Here is a 13,760-nt window from a genome sequence, read left to right as displayed (position 1 = left end):
TCAGTTCTTTTTATAACATGATTCCCTCCAATCTTGTGGGGGTTTTTTATTTTATTTTTTTAATTAAAGCATTTTCTTCCCCTTACCTCCCCACACCTCTAGAAAAGAATCAGAGCCAGTATAATTCCTGAGTCTTTGTGCATCAGGGAACATCTTTCTGTAGCCTCATAAATGAAAAACAACTTTATCAGTGTATGATTTTGGAGTCTCAGCATTTTTCCCTCAACAATTTTGTTCCAGTGATTTTGGGCATTTAAATTTAAGCAACAGAAAATATTTTTTCTTTTTCTTTATAGATAGCCTTTTCTTCCAGCCTAGATGTTTATCTGAGTTTTCGCACATCAATAATGTTTAATAATATTATCAGGAGATTTGTTCTATTTTTAAGTAGTACAATGGAGAGCTCTTTACATTTGAAAATTTGGGGTTTTTATTCTGCCAAAGAGCTGTTTTTACATTGTATCCTTTATTATCACATCTATTTCATTTATTCTGTTCTCTTCTTTGATAACAGCAATTATGTGTCTTTATGTCTGTTTTCTTTTCTCTGAAAATGTCTTTTTGGTGCCTTTACACGTGAACACACATGATAGATATCAGGAAAATAGGAGTCTCACTGTTCTCATTCCCTTGTATATTCACTGCAAAGTTCTCTAATTCTCCCCAGGTTTCTGCCTGTTGCTTATTCTCAATACAAATTCCAATGTCCATTCTAATTTTGTTAATATATTTTGATTTCATCTTTCTTTGCCCTGCTCGATCCATATCTGTCTTCATAGTTAATCTTTCACTACCTTTATTGTTCCATGTTTTCTTGATTTCCATACCAACTCAAATGCCTTTCTATTTTCTATTGTATAAGTTATAGAAAAAAACCCAAATGGGCTTAAACAGTAGGTTAATGTATTATCTTACAAAAGAGGAAGTCAGGAGTTTGAGGAGGTTCCATGGCTTGGTTGAATGATAAGAACAAGAATGTCATTAAGGCTCCAGTTCCTTTCAAGTTCTCTACTTTGCCATCTCATATTGACCCTGTCCTCAGCCTGGATCCCCTCTAGGAGGTAAGATTGCTTTAGCAGTTCCAAGCATCAAGCCCACACATGGTAGTGTCCAATAGGAGACGGAAGTTGCTGAAGTATCCTTCTTAGAAGCAAGGAAATCTTGCCTAGAAGAACTCCTAATAGAACATCCCTCCTAGCTCACTGAAAATGTTTGAGAATTGGCAGAGATGATAGAAACACCCAAATGGCTTAAGGAAATCAGGATTTGCCCCTAGGTCTTGGAATAGGGCCATCCTCCTCTGAGTCACATGGAAAATGTGTGGGCATCCAAGTTTATTTGGGAGTTCTGCCAGAAAGGAAGAATTCGGAGGATGACTGTTGAGTCAGTAGTCATCACAGACTACTCTGTTCTTTTGAAAACGTTATTTTTCTCAGCATCCAGAGTGTTATTTTTCTTCTTTTTCACGTTGTGGATTTTTCTAAGACTCCGTGCTGTTTTGTTTCTGTTTTCTCAACTTTGAAGGAGAAGAGGTCTCTTCAGGACTGGTGTTTGCGAATAAACAGAGAAGGCAGATTCTTACTGTCGCTTTTGCTATTCAGCTGATTGGAATCCTCTTCTTGTGGCTGAAGCAGGAGAAGTGATGAGTGTCCACAGTCCCCTCTCCTATGTGGCGTGTCTTCCACCATCCTTCCATCTCGAGAGCCGTGGAAGAAGAAATTCATACTCTCCCCACAAAGAGAAAGATTGATTTCTTTAAGCAGATGAATCCAGAAGCACTTTCCCACGACCCTTCCCATGACAGTTGTTTTTCTTAATACTGAACCTGCATTCTGGGGTACAAAGGTGTTTATCTACCCTCTTTTGTCTATATATGTATATATATATATATATATTTTTTTTTGGCTGTATCAGGTCTTAAGCCATGTGGGATATTAGCTCCCCAGCCAGGGATCAAGCCTGCATCCCTGGCATTGCAAGGCAGATTCTTAACCACTGCACCATCAGGGAAGTCCTCACCTTCTTTTGTCTTTGCCAATAAAAGGGACTGAGGAAGAGAAAGGACTTGGAGATGCATGATCCCTGTATTGGCTTGCTAGATTCTCTGAGACCAGGAAAGAAAATGGGAAAAGATGAAACATTTCTGTCCTTTAAGCCAGTGTTACCTCAATAACAAAGTATAGAGGTGTCAACTGTATGATGACCATTTCAGCTCTAGGAAGGTGGCACAGGGAGGTGGCATTACATTTGCTATTAGTTTTACAAGTTCAACCCTGGATAGTTGGTCAGATTTAAGACTGGGAGACAAGGTAATTCTGTCTGCCATTACATCGAGTAAGAACAAATTCCCGAGGGAGATATGAGATGAGGGTGTGGTGTGAACGTACACTTTCTCAAAGGTCACAAATCTGTGCACATCTATCTTGTTTAGTCACTTGAAGTGAAGTGAGGTGAAAGTCTCTCAGTCATGTCCAACTCTTTGCAACCCCATGGACTATACAGTCCCTTGAATTCTCCAGGCAAGAATACTAGACTAGGTTGCCATTCCCTTCTTCAGGGGATCTTCCCGACCCAGGGATCGAACCTGGGTCTCCTGCATTGCAGGCAGATTCTTTACCATCTGAGCCACAAAGGAAGCCCATATCCTAGTTTAAATTAAGAGTAGCATATCATGCCGATGATTTTATATTTCACTATCATTCATAATGAGATAAAGTAAAACTGGTTCAAAGTTGATTTAAAGAAAAAATTTGAAAGCATAACTGTGTAGATATGCACTATTCAGTGAAGTTGCCCCTGGCCACAGGTGGCTATTTATATTTAAATTAATTGAAATTAAGTTGAAAATTCAGATCCTCAGTCACATTAGCCATATTTGAAGTGCGTGTTAGTCATAGGGGCTTCCCAGGTGGCATAACCAGCGGTAAAGAATCCATCTACCAATGCAGGAAGTGGCTGCCACACTGAATGTGCAAATAGAGAGCACATCCGTCCTTACATGACATTCCCCTGGACAGCGCTCTGCCAGAGCTGTATGGGTAGGTGCCGGTTGGAGTTCACTGTAGCTCTAAGTCAGCTCTCTTTGGAACTTGACTTGACTGGATGTCTGTGTATACCCGCCCTGTCCAGTACTGTGGCCAGTGACCATATGTGTTGTTGAGCACTAGAAATACAGCTGAGTTGAAACACTTTGGATTTCAAAGCCTTAGTATGAGTAAAGAATGTCAAATAGATCATTAATAATTTTATACCAGTTTTGCATTGAAATGTCATTTTGATGCATTGGATTTAACAAAATTTCTTACTGAAATTATATCACTTTTTTTAAAACCTTATTTAATGTTGCTATTGCTATAAGTAAAGCAATTTAAATTACATACATGGCCCATGCTGTATTTCCACTGGACCTCTTTACTCTTCTGTGTAACTCCAGAATGTTCTCCCTCTTCCTGTATCTTTCTCTAGATCTGTGGTTCCCAGTCCAGGAGCCATAAGCCGCATGTGGGATTTTAAATTTAAGTGAATTAAAATTAAGCAAAATGTGAAATACAGTTTGCCCATCACATTAGCCACACTTCCATGCTCAGTAGTCACACCTGACAAGTGGCTACCATATTGCACAGCACAGATACAGACTATTTCCATCATCATGGAAATGGACAGAGCTGATACAGGTTGTACACAGTTACAGCAAAATCCACAGAAATGGCGTGTGAATGCTTAAAGCTTGAGGAATATATCCACGGCGCCTGACTCTGTGGCATGTTACACTTTCACCTCCCAGAGCCCATCCTGTCTCACTTTTGTCAGAAGTGTTTATGCACCTTCTTTCCTACAAGTGGCAGCTTCTCTTCCTCTGAACACGCTTTCCTCCACCCTCCTGTCTGTGCTTTGTACAGGGTAGGTACTCAGTTCATATTTGTTAGCTGGTTGAAGTGGCTTTTCCTAGCAAGTGATTAGAAATATGTAGCTGACATTAATGGAAGATCTGTAATGACTGGTAGCAGGAGAATGAAAAAGAAAGAGAAGGTCAAAGCCAGGTTCCCAAGGAAGAAGAGACAGGAAAGAGGAAATCAAGAGGAGCATGGCAACCCGGCATCTCATACACGTCACCGTAAGCCCTCTGCTCGCCCTGCAAGTGCCTCATAGGCAACAGCGAGACTTGTTGAGGTGGTGAGGGTGGGGAGGGAATTCAAGCCCTAGAGAACAGCTGTAGAAAAAAGTACAGAAGACATGCAAAATATTATTATGTGATAAATAAACATGCAAGACCCATAAATGAGAAGTTGAAATGGCATGAAAGGGTCTGATGAGGAGAAAAATGAAAACTCTTCTCTCCCTGGGCCAGCTGGTTCGAGTTACATTTTATGAGCAGCATGTGGATTCCAGCGCCCTTGTTGAATTAGCAACAGAATCACACATTAGTTTTAAGGCTCCCTCTCGAATAGGAACATCATAATGCTTTTTAATTGGGGCTGATAAAAACATAGCATTACTTGTAGGTTCCTGAGAGAAGTGAGTTGTGAAATTGGGTTTTCATTAAACCTAATGATGGAAAATTAAGTATAGTGCGTCTGGTGAAATGGGGTGTGATAAAAGGCATCACTTCTGCATTATCGGAGGTTAATAAGGGAATAGGTGAAGTAAGATACATTGGAAAAGGGAGTCCAACTAGTTGAATTAATAAACCTTGAAAATCCCTTGGTTCCGAGTCTTCACAGCGTCATTAGCACCAGCACTGACATTATTACAAATGTTACAGCGATACAAGTTGCTGAATTTCAGACACATTTATTTTCCATTCCAGTGTTGGTTTTGCTGACACTGAGTTTACAGTCTGTCTAGCACTGTGTTTAGAGGAAAACACCCATAGTGGTAGCTGTTTGGTTTTGGAAACACTTGGCATCTCGCAAAACTCATCAGGTGCTTGATCCTAAGAAGCCTGTCTCTGCCAGGCAGCTGGTCGCCCAGGCCGCCCAGGCCCATGGGTCTCTGAAGATATCTGTCCCCGTATATGATGGTGGCTTAGGTGGGAGACACTGCCAGGGCTCCAGTCACTGAGTCTGGTTCATCCTGTCCTGGAAAACCATGAAGTACAGCATCTGGAGAAGAAACCCAAGTGTTTCTTTCTTCTCCAGCCCCATGGGTGATGTTCACCAGAAGGATGCCATATATCCATGGCAGCTGGGACACCTACAAGGCATATGTGCTAAGTCACTTCCATCATGTCTGACTCTTTGCGGCGCTATGGACTATAGCCCGCCAGGCTCCTCTGTCCGTGAGGATTCTCCAGGCCAGAATCTTGGAGTGGGTAGCCATGCCCTCCTCCAGGGGATCTTCCAACCCAGGGATTGAACCCACAGCTCCTGTGTCCGCTGCATTGGCAGCCTGGTTCTTTATTACTGAGCTACAAGACATAATGTAGAGAAGGTGTCTTCTTAAAATCCTTCCTGCTGGCTTGAAGGTTCGTAGACATTCACACCATCTTTTCAACTTTGCCCCCATCACTTGCCACCCTCCACCTCCGCTCCATCCCAGCCTCCTTGCTCTTACGTAGATGTGCTTGGCTTTTCCCACTTCTCTTCTTGTGCTTCCAATGGGTCTCCTTGTCTGTCCACCTTACAAGGGTTCTAAACCCCTGGGCCACAGCCTGGTACCAGCTCATGGCCTGTTAGGAACTGGGCTGTACAGCAGGGATGAGCAGCCATGGAGTGAATGAAGCTTCAGCTCTATTTACAGCCACTCCCCACCACTCTCATTACCACCTGAGCTCCACCTCCTGTCAGATCAGCTGGGGCATAATAAATGTAATGCAACTAAATCAGCACAAATCCATCTTCTACCCTGGATCCATGGGAAAATTGTCTTCCACGAAACTGGTCCCGCATGCCAAAGAGGTTGGGGACCGCTGTACTAGACTGTCAGTGAAACCTTTCTTCTGAGCATTTCCAGTGCCTGCCAGAGTCCCTGGCACAGGGTGAAGTCTCAGTAAATCTTAACTCCCGATCACAAGGGTGTGATGGAGAAGGGACACAGTGCCCACATTTGCCAGCTCTGGATTGCCTGTGCAGATGTGTTACCTATGACCTCACATCAGAGGAGAAAAATAATCTGTATTTTCCTCCTGCTTGCCAGGAAACATGTGCTTACATCTCACCTGCTCACATCATGTGCTTACATCTAGGCCCTTGTTCCTGGTGCATAAACCTGTAAGTTCTAGATCTTTCTGTCGGCAATCATTTCCTTACTAGGAACAGCTTTGCTCATGCCGACACATAGGAGGAAAGTTCACTTCTATAGAATCAATGTTTGATGGATTATTGTGACATAGAGACAAACTGAAAGATGCATGAATTCTGAAAAGACAAGTTGCAGAAAATGAGGAAATACATGCTAACCCTCCCAGGAAATGAGTGTGGCATAGACCTCGTAGGGTCTGCCTTGGCACCTTGCAGTGTCTGAAAACATCTGGGTGAGACACATTAAATCTGGCAGTCCTCATCTTACGCACACCACAGGCACAACAGTCTAGGGCGTAGACTGTCCACGTCTCTGGGAGGAGAAACCAAGCCTGAATGGTTCTGGATGAGATGCACTGGACCTAGAAGATGACAGTGTGTGCCTGGCAGGGAGTTCAGAGGGTAAGAAAGTGGTTTTCCTGGTACAAGGAGAGCAGAAGAATTCAAATTCCACCCTCAACAGGCATCCGTTTTGAGGGTGGCCCAACTAATATGGAGCAGTGAGCTCAATTCAGTGTGTCTAAAGATTGTTAACAGGGGAGATTATAGATCTTGTACCAAGGAGAGGTGATGAAGGAGATCAGGTATACGGCCCGGGCCTGGGAGAAGCAGCTGAAGGAGGAGGTCCAGGCCTCTCTACCTGTGAGGTAGGTACAGCATCTCTCCTGGATTAAGAGTGTTACTTGCTGGGGAAATCAGACAGTAGGCAGAAAATGGTCACACTGCAGATGCCATAGCTGGAGAGCAGCTGAGAGGGTGAGGGTCCCACTTTTTACTGTGGATCCAAGACTGGCTCCAGTTCCTCCCAGGGAACCTGAGGGAAACAAACTGGTAGAGAAACCTGGTCGCAAGGACACAGTCAAATGGACCTGAAGCAGACAAGTGGCTCTGATCTCCAGGGACCACCAAGACATTCCAGGCAGGCTGCAGGAGGGTGCTCCCAGTATCCAGCCTGCCCGGCTTCTCACTGGTTCTGGGGTTGGCCTGGGTTGGCCACGGCCACCCTGACAAGCCTGGAGGACCGACAGAGCTGACAGCCAGCCCGGAAGCCTGGCTTTACTCCGTAAAGATGCGCCCTTGAAGTAGAAACAGACCGCAGGTTATTGCATCACTGGTTTGTTTGTTGTTTAGTTTCTTAAACCCGCCACTACAGCCAGGCCAGGGAAACCACCATCTCTGTTCTTTCTGAAGTTCCCCGATCGGCCGTCCCGAGTTAGCTCCCTCGGTCCTCCCCATGTCAAGCTGGGGGAGGGACAGAGGACAGAGGGCAAAGCTCCTATAGGTGATGGCCTGTTCTGCCTCCTTCTCTTTGAAGCAGATGGCAGCCGCGGGGAGCTGGCGCAGCCCACCCTCACGATCCAGACTCACCCCTACCGAGCCTGCGACCCCGTGGAGATGAGCTATCCCCGAGACCAGTTCCAGCCCGCCATCCGGGTGGCTGACCTGCTCCAGCACATCACCCAGATGAAGAGGGGCCAAGGCTACGGGTTCAAGGAGGAGTATGAGGTAAGAGACCACCCTGCAGGAAACTCCCTGGTGGGCGCAGAAGCCTCCTGGATGCTAGTCTTGCTACTCAAAGTATGGTCCCTGGTCCGGCAGCATCGGCAGCCCCCGGCAGCATGTCAGAAATACACTGTCTCAGTCCCCACCCAGATCCACGGTATCAGTTTGGAGTCACATCTGCCTTCAATAGGAAGAGAGAATGACTTGAGCCCCCGTCCTACACGTTGAAGAAAAACCAGCAGGTGTCCCCTGCATTGCAGTGATTTCTAGGCGGTCTGCTTGCTCCTGGTCACCTCTTGCCTCGTAGTCATGCTTCGGTTGTGTTTTCAACACCCCCCAGTCAGTCTCACCTGGTGACCGCCGTCCCCCCTTTCTCTGTACCTTCTCTGTATCCTTGCCTTGGACATCCCTTGCCTTGCTCCCCAGCCTGTCTCTGTTGCCAGGGACTTGTGAGTAGCGGTTGTTACTGAGGTTTGTGAAATCACAGAGTTGCAGTACAGGAAACAGCCGGATACAAGTCCTTCTGAGGTTCTGGTCATCTGACAGGTCTCTATCCACTTCCTTCCCCAAAGTTCTTTTTAATGTCCTCAAAATTTCCTTTTTTCCGTCCTCCTTTTTTTTCTAGCAGCCAAAAGGGAACTCCCACACTCCCTTTACTTTTTTATGCGGAACAATTTAGCTTTCTTATATCTCACTCCTTTTGTTTCACTCCTTGCCCATTAGGCCCCACCTTCTGCAAACAAAAAAATAGAATGAAAAAAGGAGAAACTCATTAAGATGTTTTCTTGTCCCAAAGAGCATCTCACTCCCCTGGAGGAATTTTGCACCCTTCCTGTGCCACCCTTCCTTGGAGAAGGAAATGGCAACCCACTCCAGTGTTCTTGCCTGGAGAATCCCAGGGACCGGGGAACCTGGTGGGCTGCCGTCTATGGGGTCACACAGAGTCGGACACGACTGAAGTGACTTAGCAGCAGCCTGAGCCAGTCAGAATGCAGCTGCAAGCAGCTTTGGAAAGAGCATCTCTTTCTTCTCTTTTCCTCTCTCTCCCTCTCCTCCTTCTTTCCCAAAATATCTTTTGAGCATTTACTGTGTGCCAAGCTCTGGGTTATTTGCACTGGGTTTTCTTGTGGTGGTGGTGTGTTTTTTCTCTTTCACATGCAGCATGTGGCCCAAATATGCTAGGTTCAGTTTCAGTGTGTGCAGTGAAAATGCGTTGACTCAGATGCTACACATTTGGAATTCTTGGTACTGAGGACTAAGTTTAACTCTCAGACTGTATTCTGAGAAAGAGCTTACACAGCAGTGTTTCAGAAGCTGTGTGAGGTCATGAAATTGTGCCAAACTATGGGGGAGGGGTCCAGACCCCAGTGCAACAAGCTGTGTGGCCTCTCTCGCTTTGCAATCTGACTTTTAAAAGTCTTTATTAGTGGAATGAAGAGTTTGGATACGGTGATTACTAAGAGCCTGTCTGGTCCTAAAACTTTATGAGAGTGTAAAACATGGTAGCAAGGGGAACATTTGACACATTTATGAGAACAAAAACGTTTATGTCAATGAATGTAAGTAATTACCAGCTCAGGAGAACTAGCAGTTAATTTCAGATATGGTCTAAGTAAAATAGCATTTTTCACATATTCAATCTATAAATTTGGGGAGGATATTGGGATAAGAACCGCAGGAGATAGTCCCATCACCTCACCTCCCTGGGCCTTATTTCCTAGGAGGTTGCTTGTATGTTCTTGGTCTCAGGGGGCTGTGGGGTACAGCAGCTGGAAGCAGGACCTCGGTCCTTATCTGCTTTGAAAAAAGAGTTCAGCAAAGAGACAAAGATTGTGAAGCAGGTATTAGAAGTGACATACATGTGGAAGAATCCACAGGTGGACTCAGTGATTTTTGCCCAGTAGGAGTGGCTTAGCTCTCTTATATGGGGGCAGTTTTGCAGGTCCCCTCAGCCAGTCATCTTGCTCATGTCCATATTTGGTCTGACTCAGAGCCCTCTCCAGTGGGCATGCACATCTTTCAGCCAAGATGAATTTTCTAGTGTGAAGGTTTCTGGGAGGTTGGCAGGACATATTATGGGCTGGCACCCCCCTCCTTCCTTTTTGACCCCTGAGGATCTTTTCTGCTCACATGTGGTCTGGGCTGTATCCTTGACCACAAGAACAAGAAAAAATGTGATCAGCTTATCTTTTATTCAAGCAGGGCTCTGTTGTTATCTCTTGTTCTGAAGCATCACGGGGAGACTGTTTGGAGCTCCTCAGCCTGGGGCCCATCTATCTCCTGCCTCAATCCCAAGCCCTGAAAGTGTGTGTGATGGGGTGAGGGGGACACACGAACGCATTTACACTCACTTGTGTAGATCTGTCTGCTGAGCGAATGTCAGGAGAGGGTGTGTTGTTTATAAAGTCATAGTCAATATCATGAAGGTTGAATAAGTCATCAGTCATAATTTTTAATTTGTTTTAAATGTTCAAATAGCATTAAGGGATCGATCTGTGTGACTTATCAGAAAGGTGGCCAAGTAGTCAAAGCCTGAGGAACACTGTTCTAAGAATCTTGCAATCTAAAATTTGAAAACAGAAATACAAATTTATTTGACAATCTTGGCTCATTGACACCCAGAATGATGTTGCTTTTAAAAGCATCCATCCCTGTGTGGTGGGATTTGGGTTGATTTTTTTTTTCTTTGTGTGTTTTCTGTGTGCACTTTTTTATATTTTCCAAACTTTCCAGCATGGAAATTAACTGCTTTTATAGTGAAAGAGAAAACAATACATGTTGTTCCATCATTTGGACTTCAACCAGAAATAGCATTAAGTAGACTAGACTTGCCCTCAGTCATTTCAAATTATATTAATCAGTTAGCTTGAATGCTTAGCTTCTAGTTAACAGTATTTCCTGATTAACTGGAGGTTAATTGGAAAGCATTACTTAACAGGAGTCTTCCCACAGTGTCTTTCCAGTAACAGAGACTGTAGCTGGATGTTGTTTTGATCATCAAGGCTCCTGTGATGTCTGGAAGCTGCAGACTGAGCAAAGAATCACAAATCTACCTGAAGACCATTTCCTTCTGTAGATAGAAGATTCCCGGGTTGCCAGGCCTACTCTCAAAGCCACACACCGTGTGCTCTGCTTGTTGCTTGTCACTCCCCTACTCTGCTCAGTTTTTTCATACAAATGAGTGGATTTGACAAGTTGACATATAAGAGACCTCTCAGCTGTAGCAAGCTGTGTCTTATAAAATTCACTTAAGTTTTTCAGTCACTTACAAATTTGTTCATTAAATATTTACTGAGAATTTACTATTCCCAAGGACTGTTCTAGATATTTGGGATACCCCAGAGAACAAAAATGGACGAAGACCCTTGTCCTTGTGAAACTTGTGTTCTAGCAGAGGAACCTCAAAATAAACAATAAACTTAAAAATAAGGTTGTTATTTTACAATAACTTACTTATTGTAATGTGTTAGTAAATAATATTGTATTGACATTGACATTGAAGTCGCTCAGTCATGTCCGACTCTTTGCAACCCCATGAACTGTAGCCTACCAGGCTCCTCCATCCATGGAATTTTCCAGGCAAGAGTACTGGAGTGGGTTGCCATTTCCTTCTCCAGGAGATCTTCCCAACCCAGGGATTGAACCCGGGTCTCCCGCATTATAGGCAGATGCTTTACCGTCTGAGCCACCAAGGAATTAATATAGTATGGTAGACAGTAAAAACATACTGTGTTACAAACGACCCCAAATCTTAGTGATGTAAAACAACCAGTTTATCATGCATGTTGATTCAGTGGATCAGGAATTTGGACAGGATACAGCAGGGATAGTCTGTCTCTACACCGTGATGTCTGAAGCCTTGACTTGGAAGGCTCTATGGCTTAGGGCTGAAGTGATCTGGAAGTGTCCTCACTCACATGGCTACCCACTGATGTAGGCTGTCATCTGGGATCTCAGCTGGGATAGCCAGCTGGAACACCTACACTCAGCCTCTTCAGGTAGCCTGGCTTCTTCACAGCAAGCTTGCCTCAAGATCCTTGAACTTCTTCCGTAGTGGTGCAGGGCTCCATTGGTGAGCCTGCTAGTGAACACAATGGCAAGTGCGTTACCCCTTGTGACCTATACTTGGACACCACACAGAACATTCTTACCACCTTATATTGGTTATAAGCAAGCAATAACTGCCTACACTCTACAGAAGAGGAATTAGACTCCATCCCTTTAAAAAAAAAATGTATTTTATTACTATTTATTTGGCTGCACCAGGTCTTTGTTGTGGCACATGGGGTCTTCAGTTTTCTTTGTGGCATGTGGGGTCTTTTAGTTGCCGCATATGAGCTCTTAGTTTGTAGCACATGGGATCTTGGTTCCCTGACCAGGGATCAAGCCCAGACTGCGTGCATTGGGAGTGCAGAATCTTAGCCACTTGGACACTTAGCCACCAGGGAAGTCCCTAGACTCCATCTCTTGTTGAAGGGAGGGGCAGCTGCAAGGTTCTAAAAGGTAATACAGAACAGGAGCAATTGGAAAACATAATCTGTGGCTTATAGAGTCTTCCACAAGTAAGTGCCATGGGAAATGAAAAGTACAAGGAAGGGAGAGGGTATATTCCAGGAACATGAAGTGAAAGAGGTTCCAATACTAAACAGACTGAAAGGGCCATCTTTAATTATGAGATGTGGGTAGAGACTTTGTGGAAAATACCCAGAGGAAAAGAGTCCAGATCGAGGGAGCAATATATCTGGCATGCACACGGAGGTCCTGGAGGGAGTCGAGTGAGCATGGAGGGAGGAAAAGTAATAGAAGGTATAGTTGGAAAAATGAAGGGGGCCTGAGCATACAGTGCCTCATAGGCCATTAGAAGGACTTTAGGCTTTTACTCGGAATGGGATAGAAAGCCCCTGCAGAGCTTGAGAAAACAAGCGATAATTTCCTGACATTTTGAAAGACTGCTTCTAGCTACTATGTGGAGAATGGAAACAAAGGAGGGACAGTGTAAAAGTAGGGAAGCCAGTTGAGAGGCCACTGCAGTAGCTCAGTGGAGAGATGGTGGTGACTCACCTGGAATGTGGCAGCAGGGCTGGGAGAAGCGGTTGGACTATGAATGTATTTTAAGAGCCAACAGAAATTTCTAACACGTTATACATGGCAACTGAGAGAAACAGAGGAATCAAGGGTCACTCCAGGGCTGTTATCTGAGACACTGGAAGGATGGAGTTGCCACAGTGGAAATGGGAACCTGCGGGTGGAACAGTGAGGATAAGGAAGGAATGGGGAGTTCCTTTTTGAACTAAGCTGTCCAACAGATATCCTAGTGGAGGGGGAAAGTAGGTAGCTGGATGTATGAGACTGGAATTTGGGAAAGAAGCCTGGACTTCGGAGAAAATCTGGGGAATCATTGACATAGAGCTGATATGTGGCTGTTCAAAGTCAGTGAGTATAGACAGAGATGAGGACCAAGGTCTCAGTCTTGCAGAATTTCAACTGTAAGATGTTAAAGCACTTTTCCTGGACCAGGCATTGTACTGGTCTCTGGGAACTGAGGAGACAAGATAGAGTCTTTGCCTTATGGGGAAAGTGAAAGTTGTTCAGTCATTTCTGACTCTTTGCGACCCCATGGACTATACAATCCATGGAATTCTCCAGGCCAGAACACTGGTGTGCATAGCCTTTCCCTTTGCTAGGGGATCTTCCCAACCCAGGGACTGAACCCAGGTCTCCCACACTGCAGGCAGATTCTTTACCACCTGAGCCACAAGGGAAGCCCAAGAATGCTGGAGTGGGTAGCCTATCCCTTCTCCAGCAGATCTCGACCCAGGAATCAAACTGGGGTGTCCTGCATTGCAGGCAGATTCTTTACCAACTGAGCTCATAGAGCTTATTCTTAGAGATGGGCATATAAACTGACTAGTTCACTGTTTAGTAAAATGTCACAATACAGGCATCCTCAGAGCACTATCCAGTCCCATCACTTCATGGAAAATAGATGGGGAAACAATGAACACAGTGACAGACTTT

The 13,760-nt window shown here is 44.7% G+C and overlaps 1 protein-coding gene across 6 annotated transcripts in view; it reads left to right on the top strand.

Annotated features, from left to right (window-relative positions):
- The window catches only part of PTPRT (protein tyrosine phosphatase, receptor type T), a 1,156,023-nt gene that overhangs the window by 1,053,059 nt on the left and 89,204 nt on the right, over positions 1-13,760 (top strand). For 5 of the 6 annotated variants that reach the window (XM_018057887.1, XM_005688694.3, XM_018057889.1 and 2 more), the window contains one exon: positions 7,555-7,745. In XM_018057887.1, coding sequence (XP_017913376.1) covers positions 7,555-7,745 — 191 coding nt within the window. The remainder of the gene's footprint in view (positions 1-7,554; positions 7,746-13,760) is intronic. The other variant, XM_018057888.1, reaches the window with a different exon arrangement.

The sequence above is a fragment of the Capra hircus genome, chromosome 13 (genome assembly GCF_001704415.2).
Source record: "Capra hircus breed San Clemente chromosome 13, ASM170441v1, whole genome shotgun sequence".
Lineage (NCBI taxonomy): Eukaryota > Metazoa > Chordata > Mammalia > Artiodactyla > Bovidae > Capra > Capra hircus.
The sequence above is the reverse complement of the archived record's forward strand: the minus strand, read 5'-3'. Positions and strand labels throughout refer to the sequence as shown.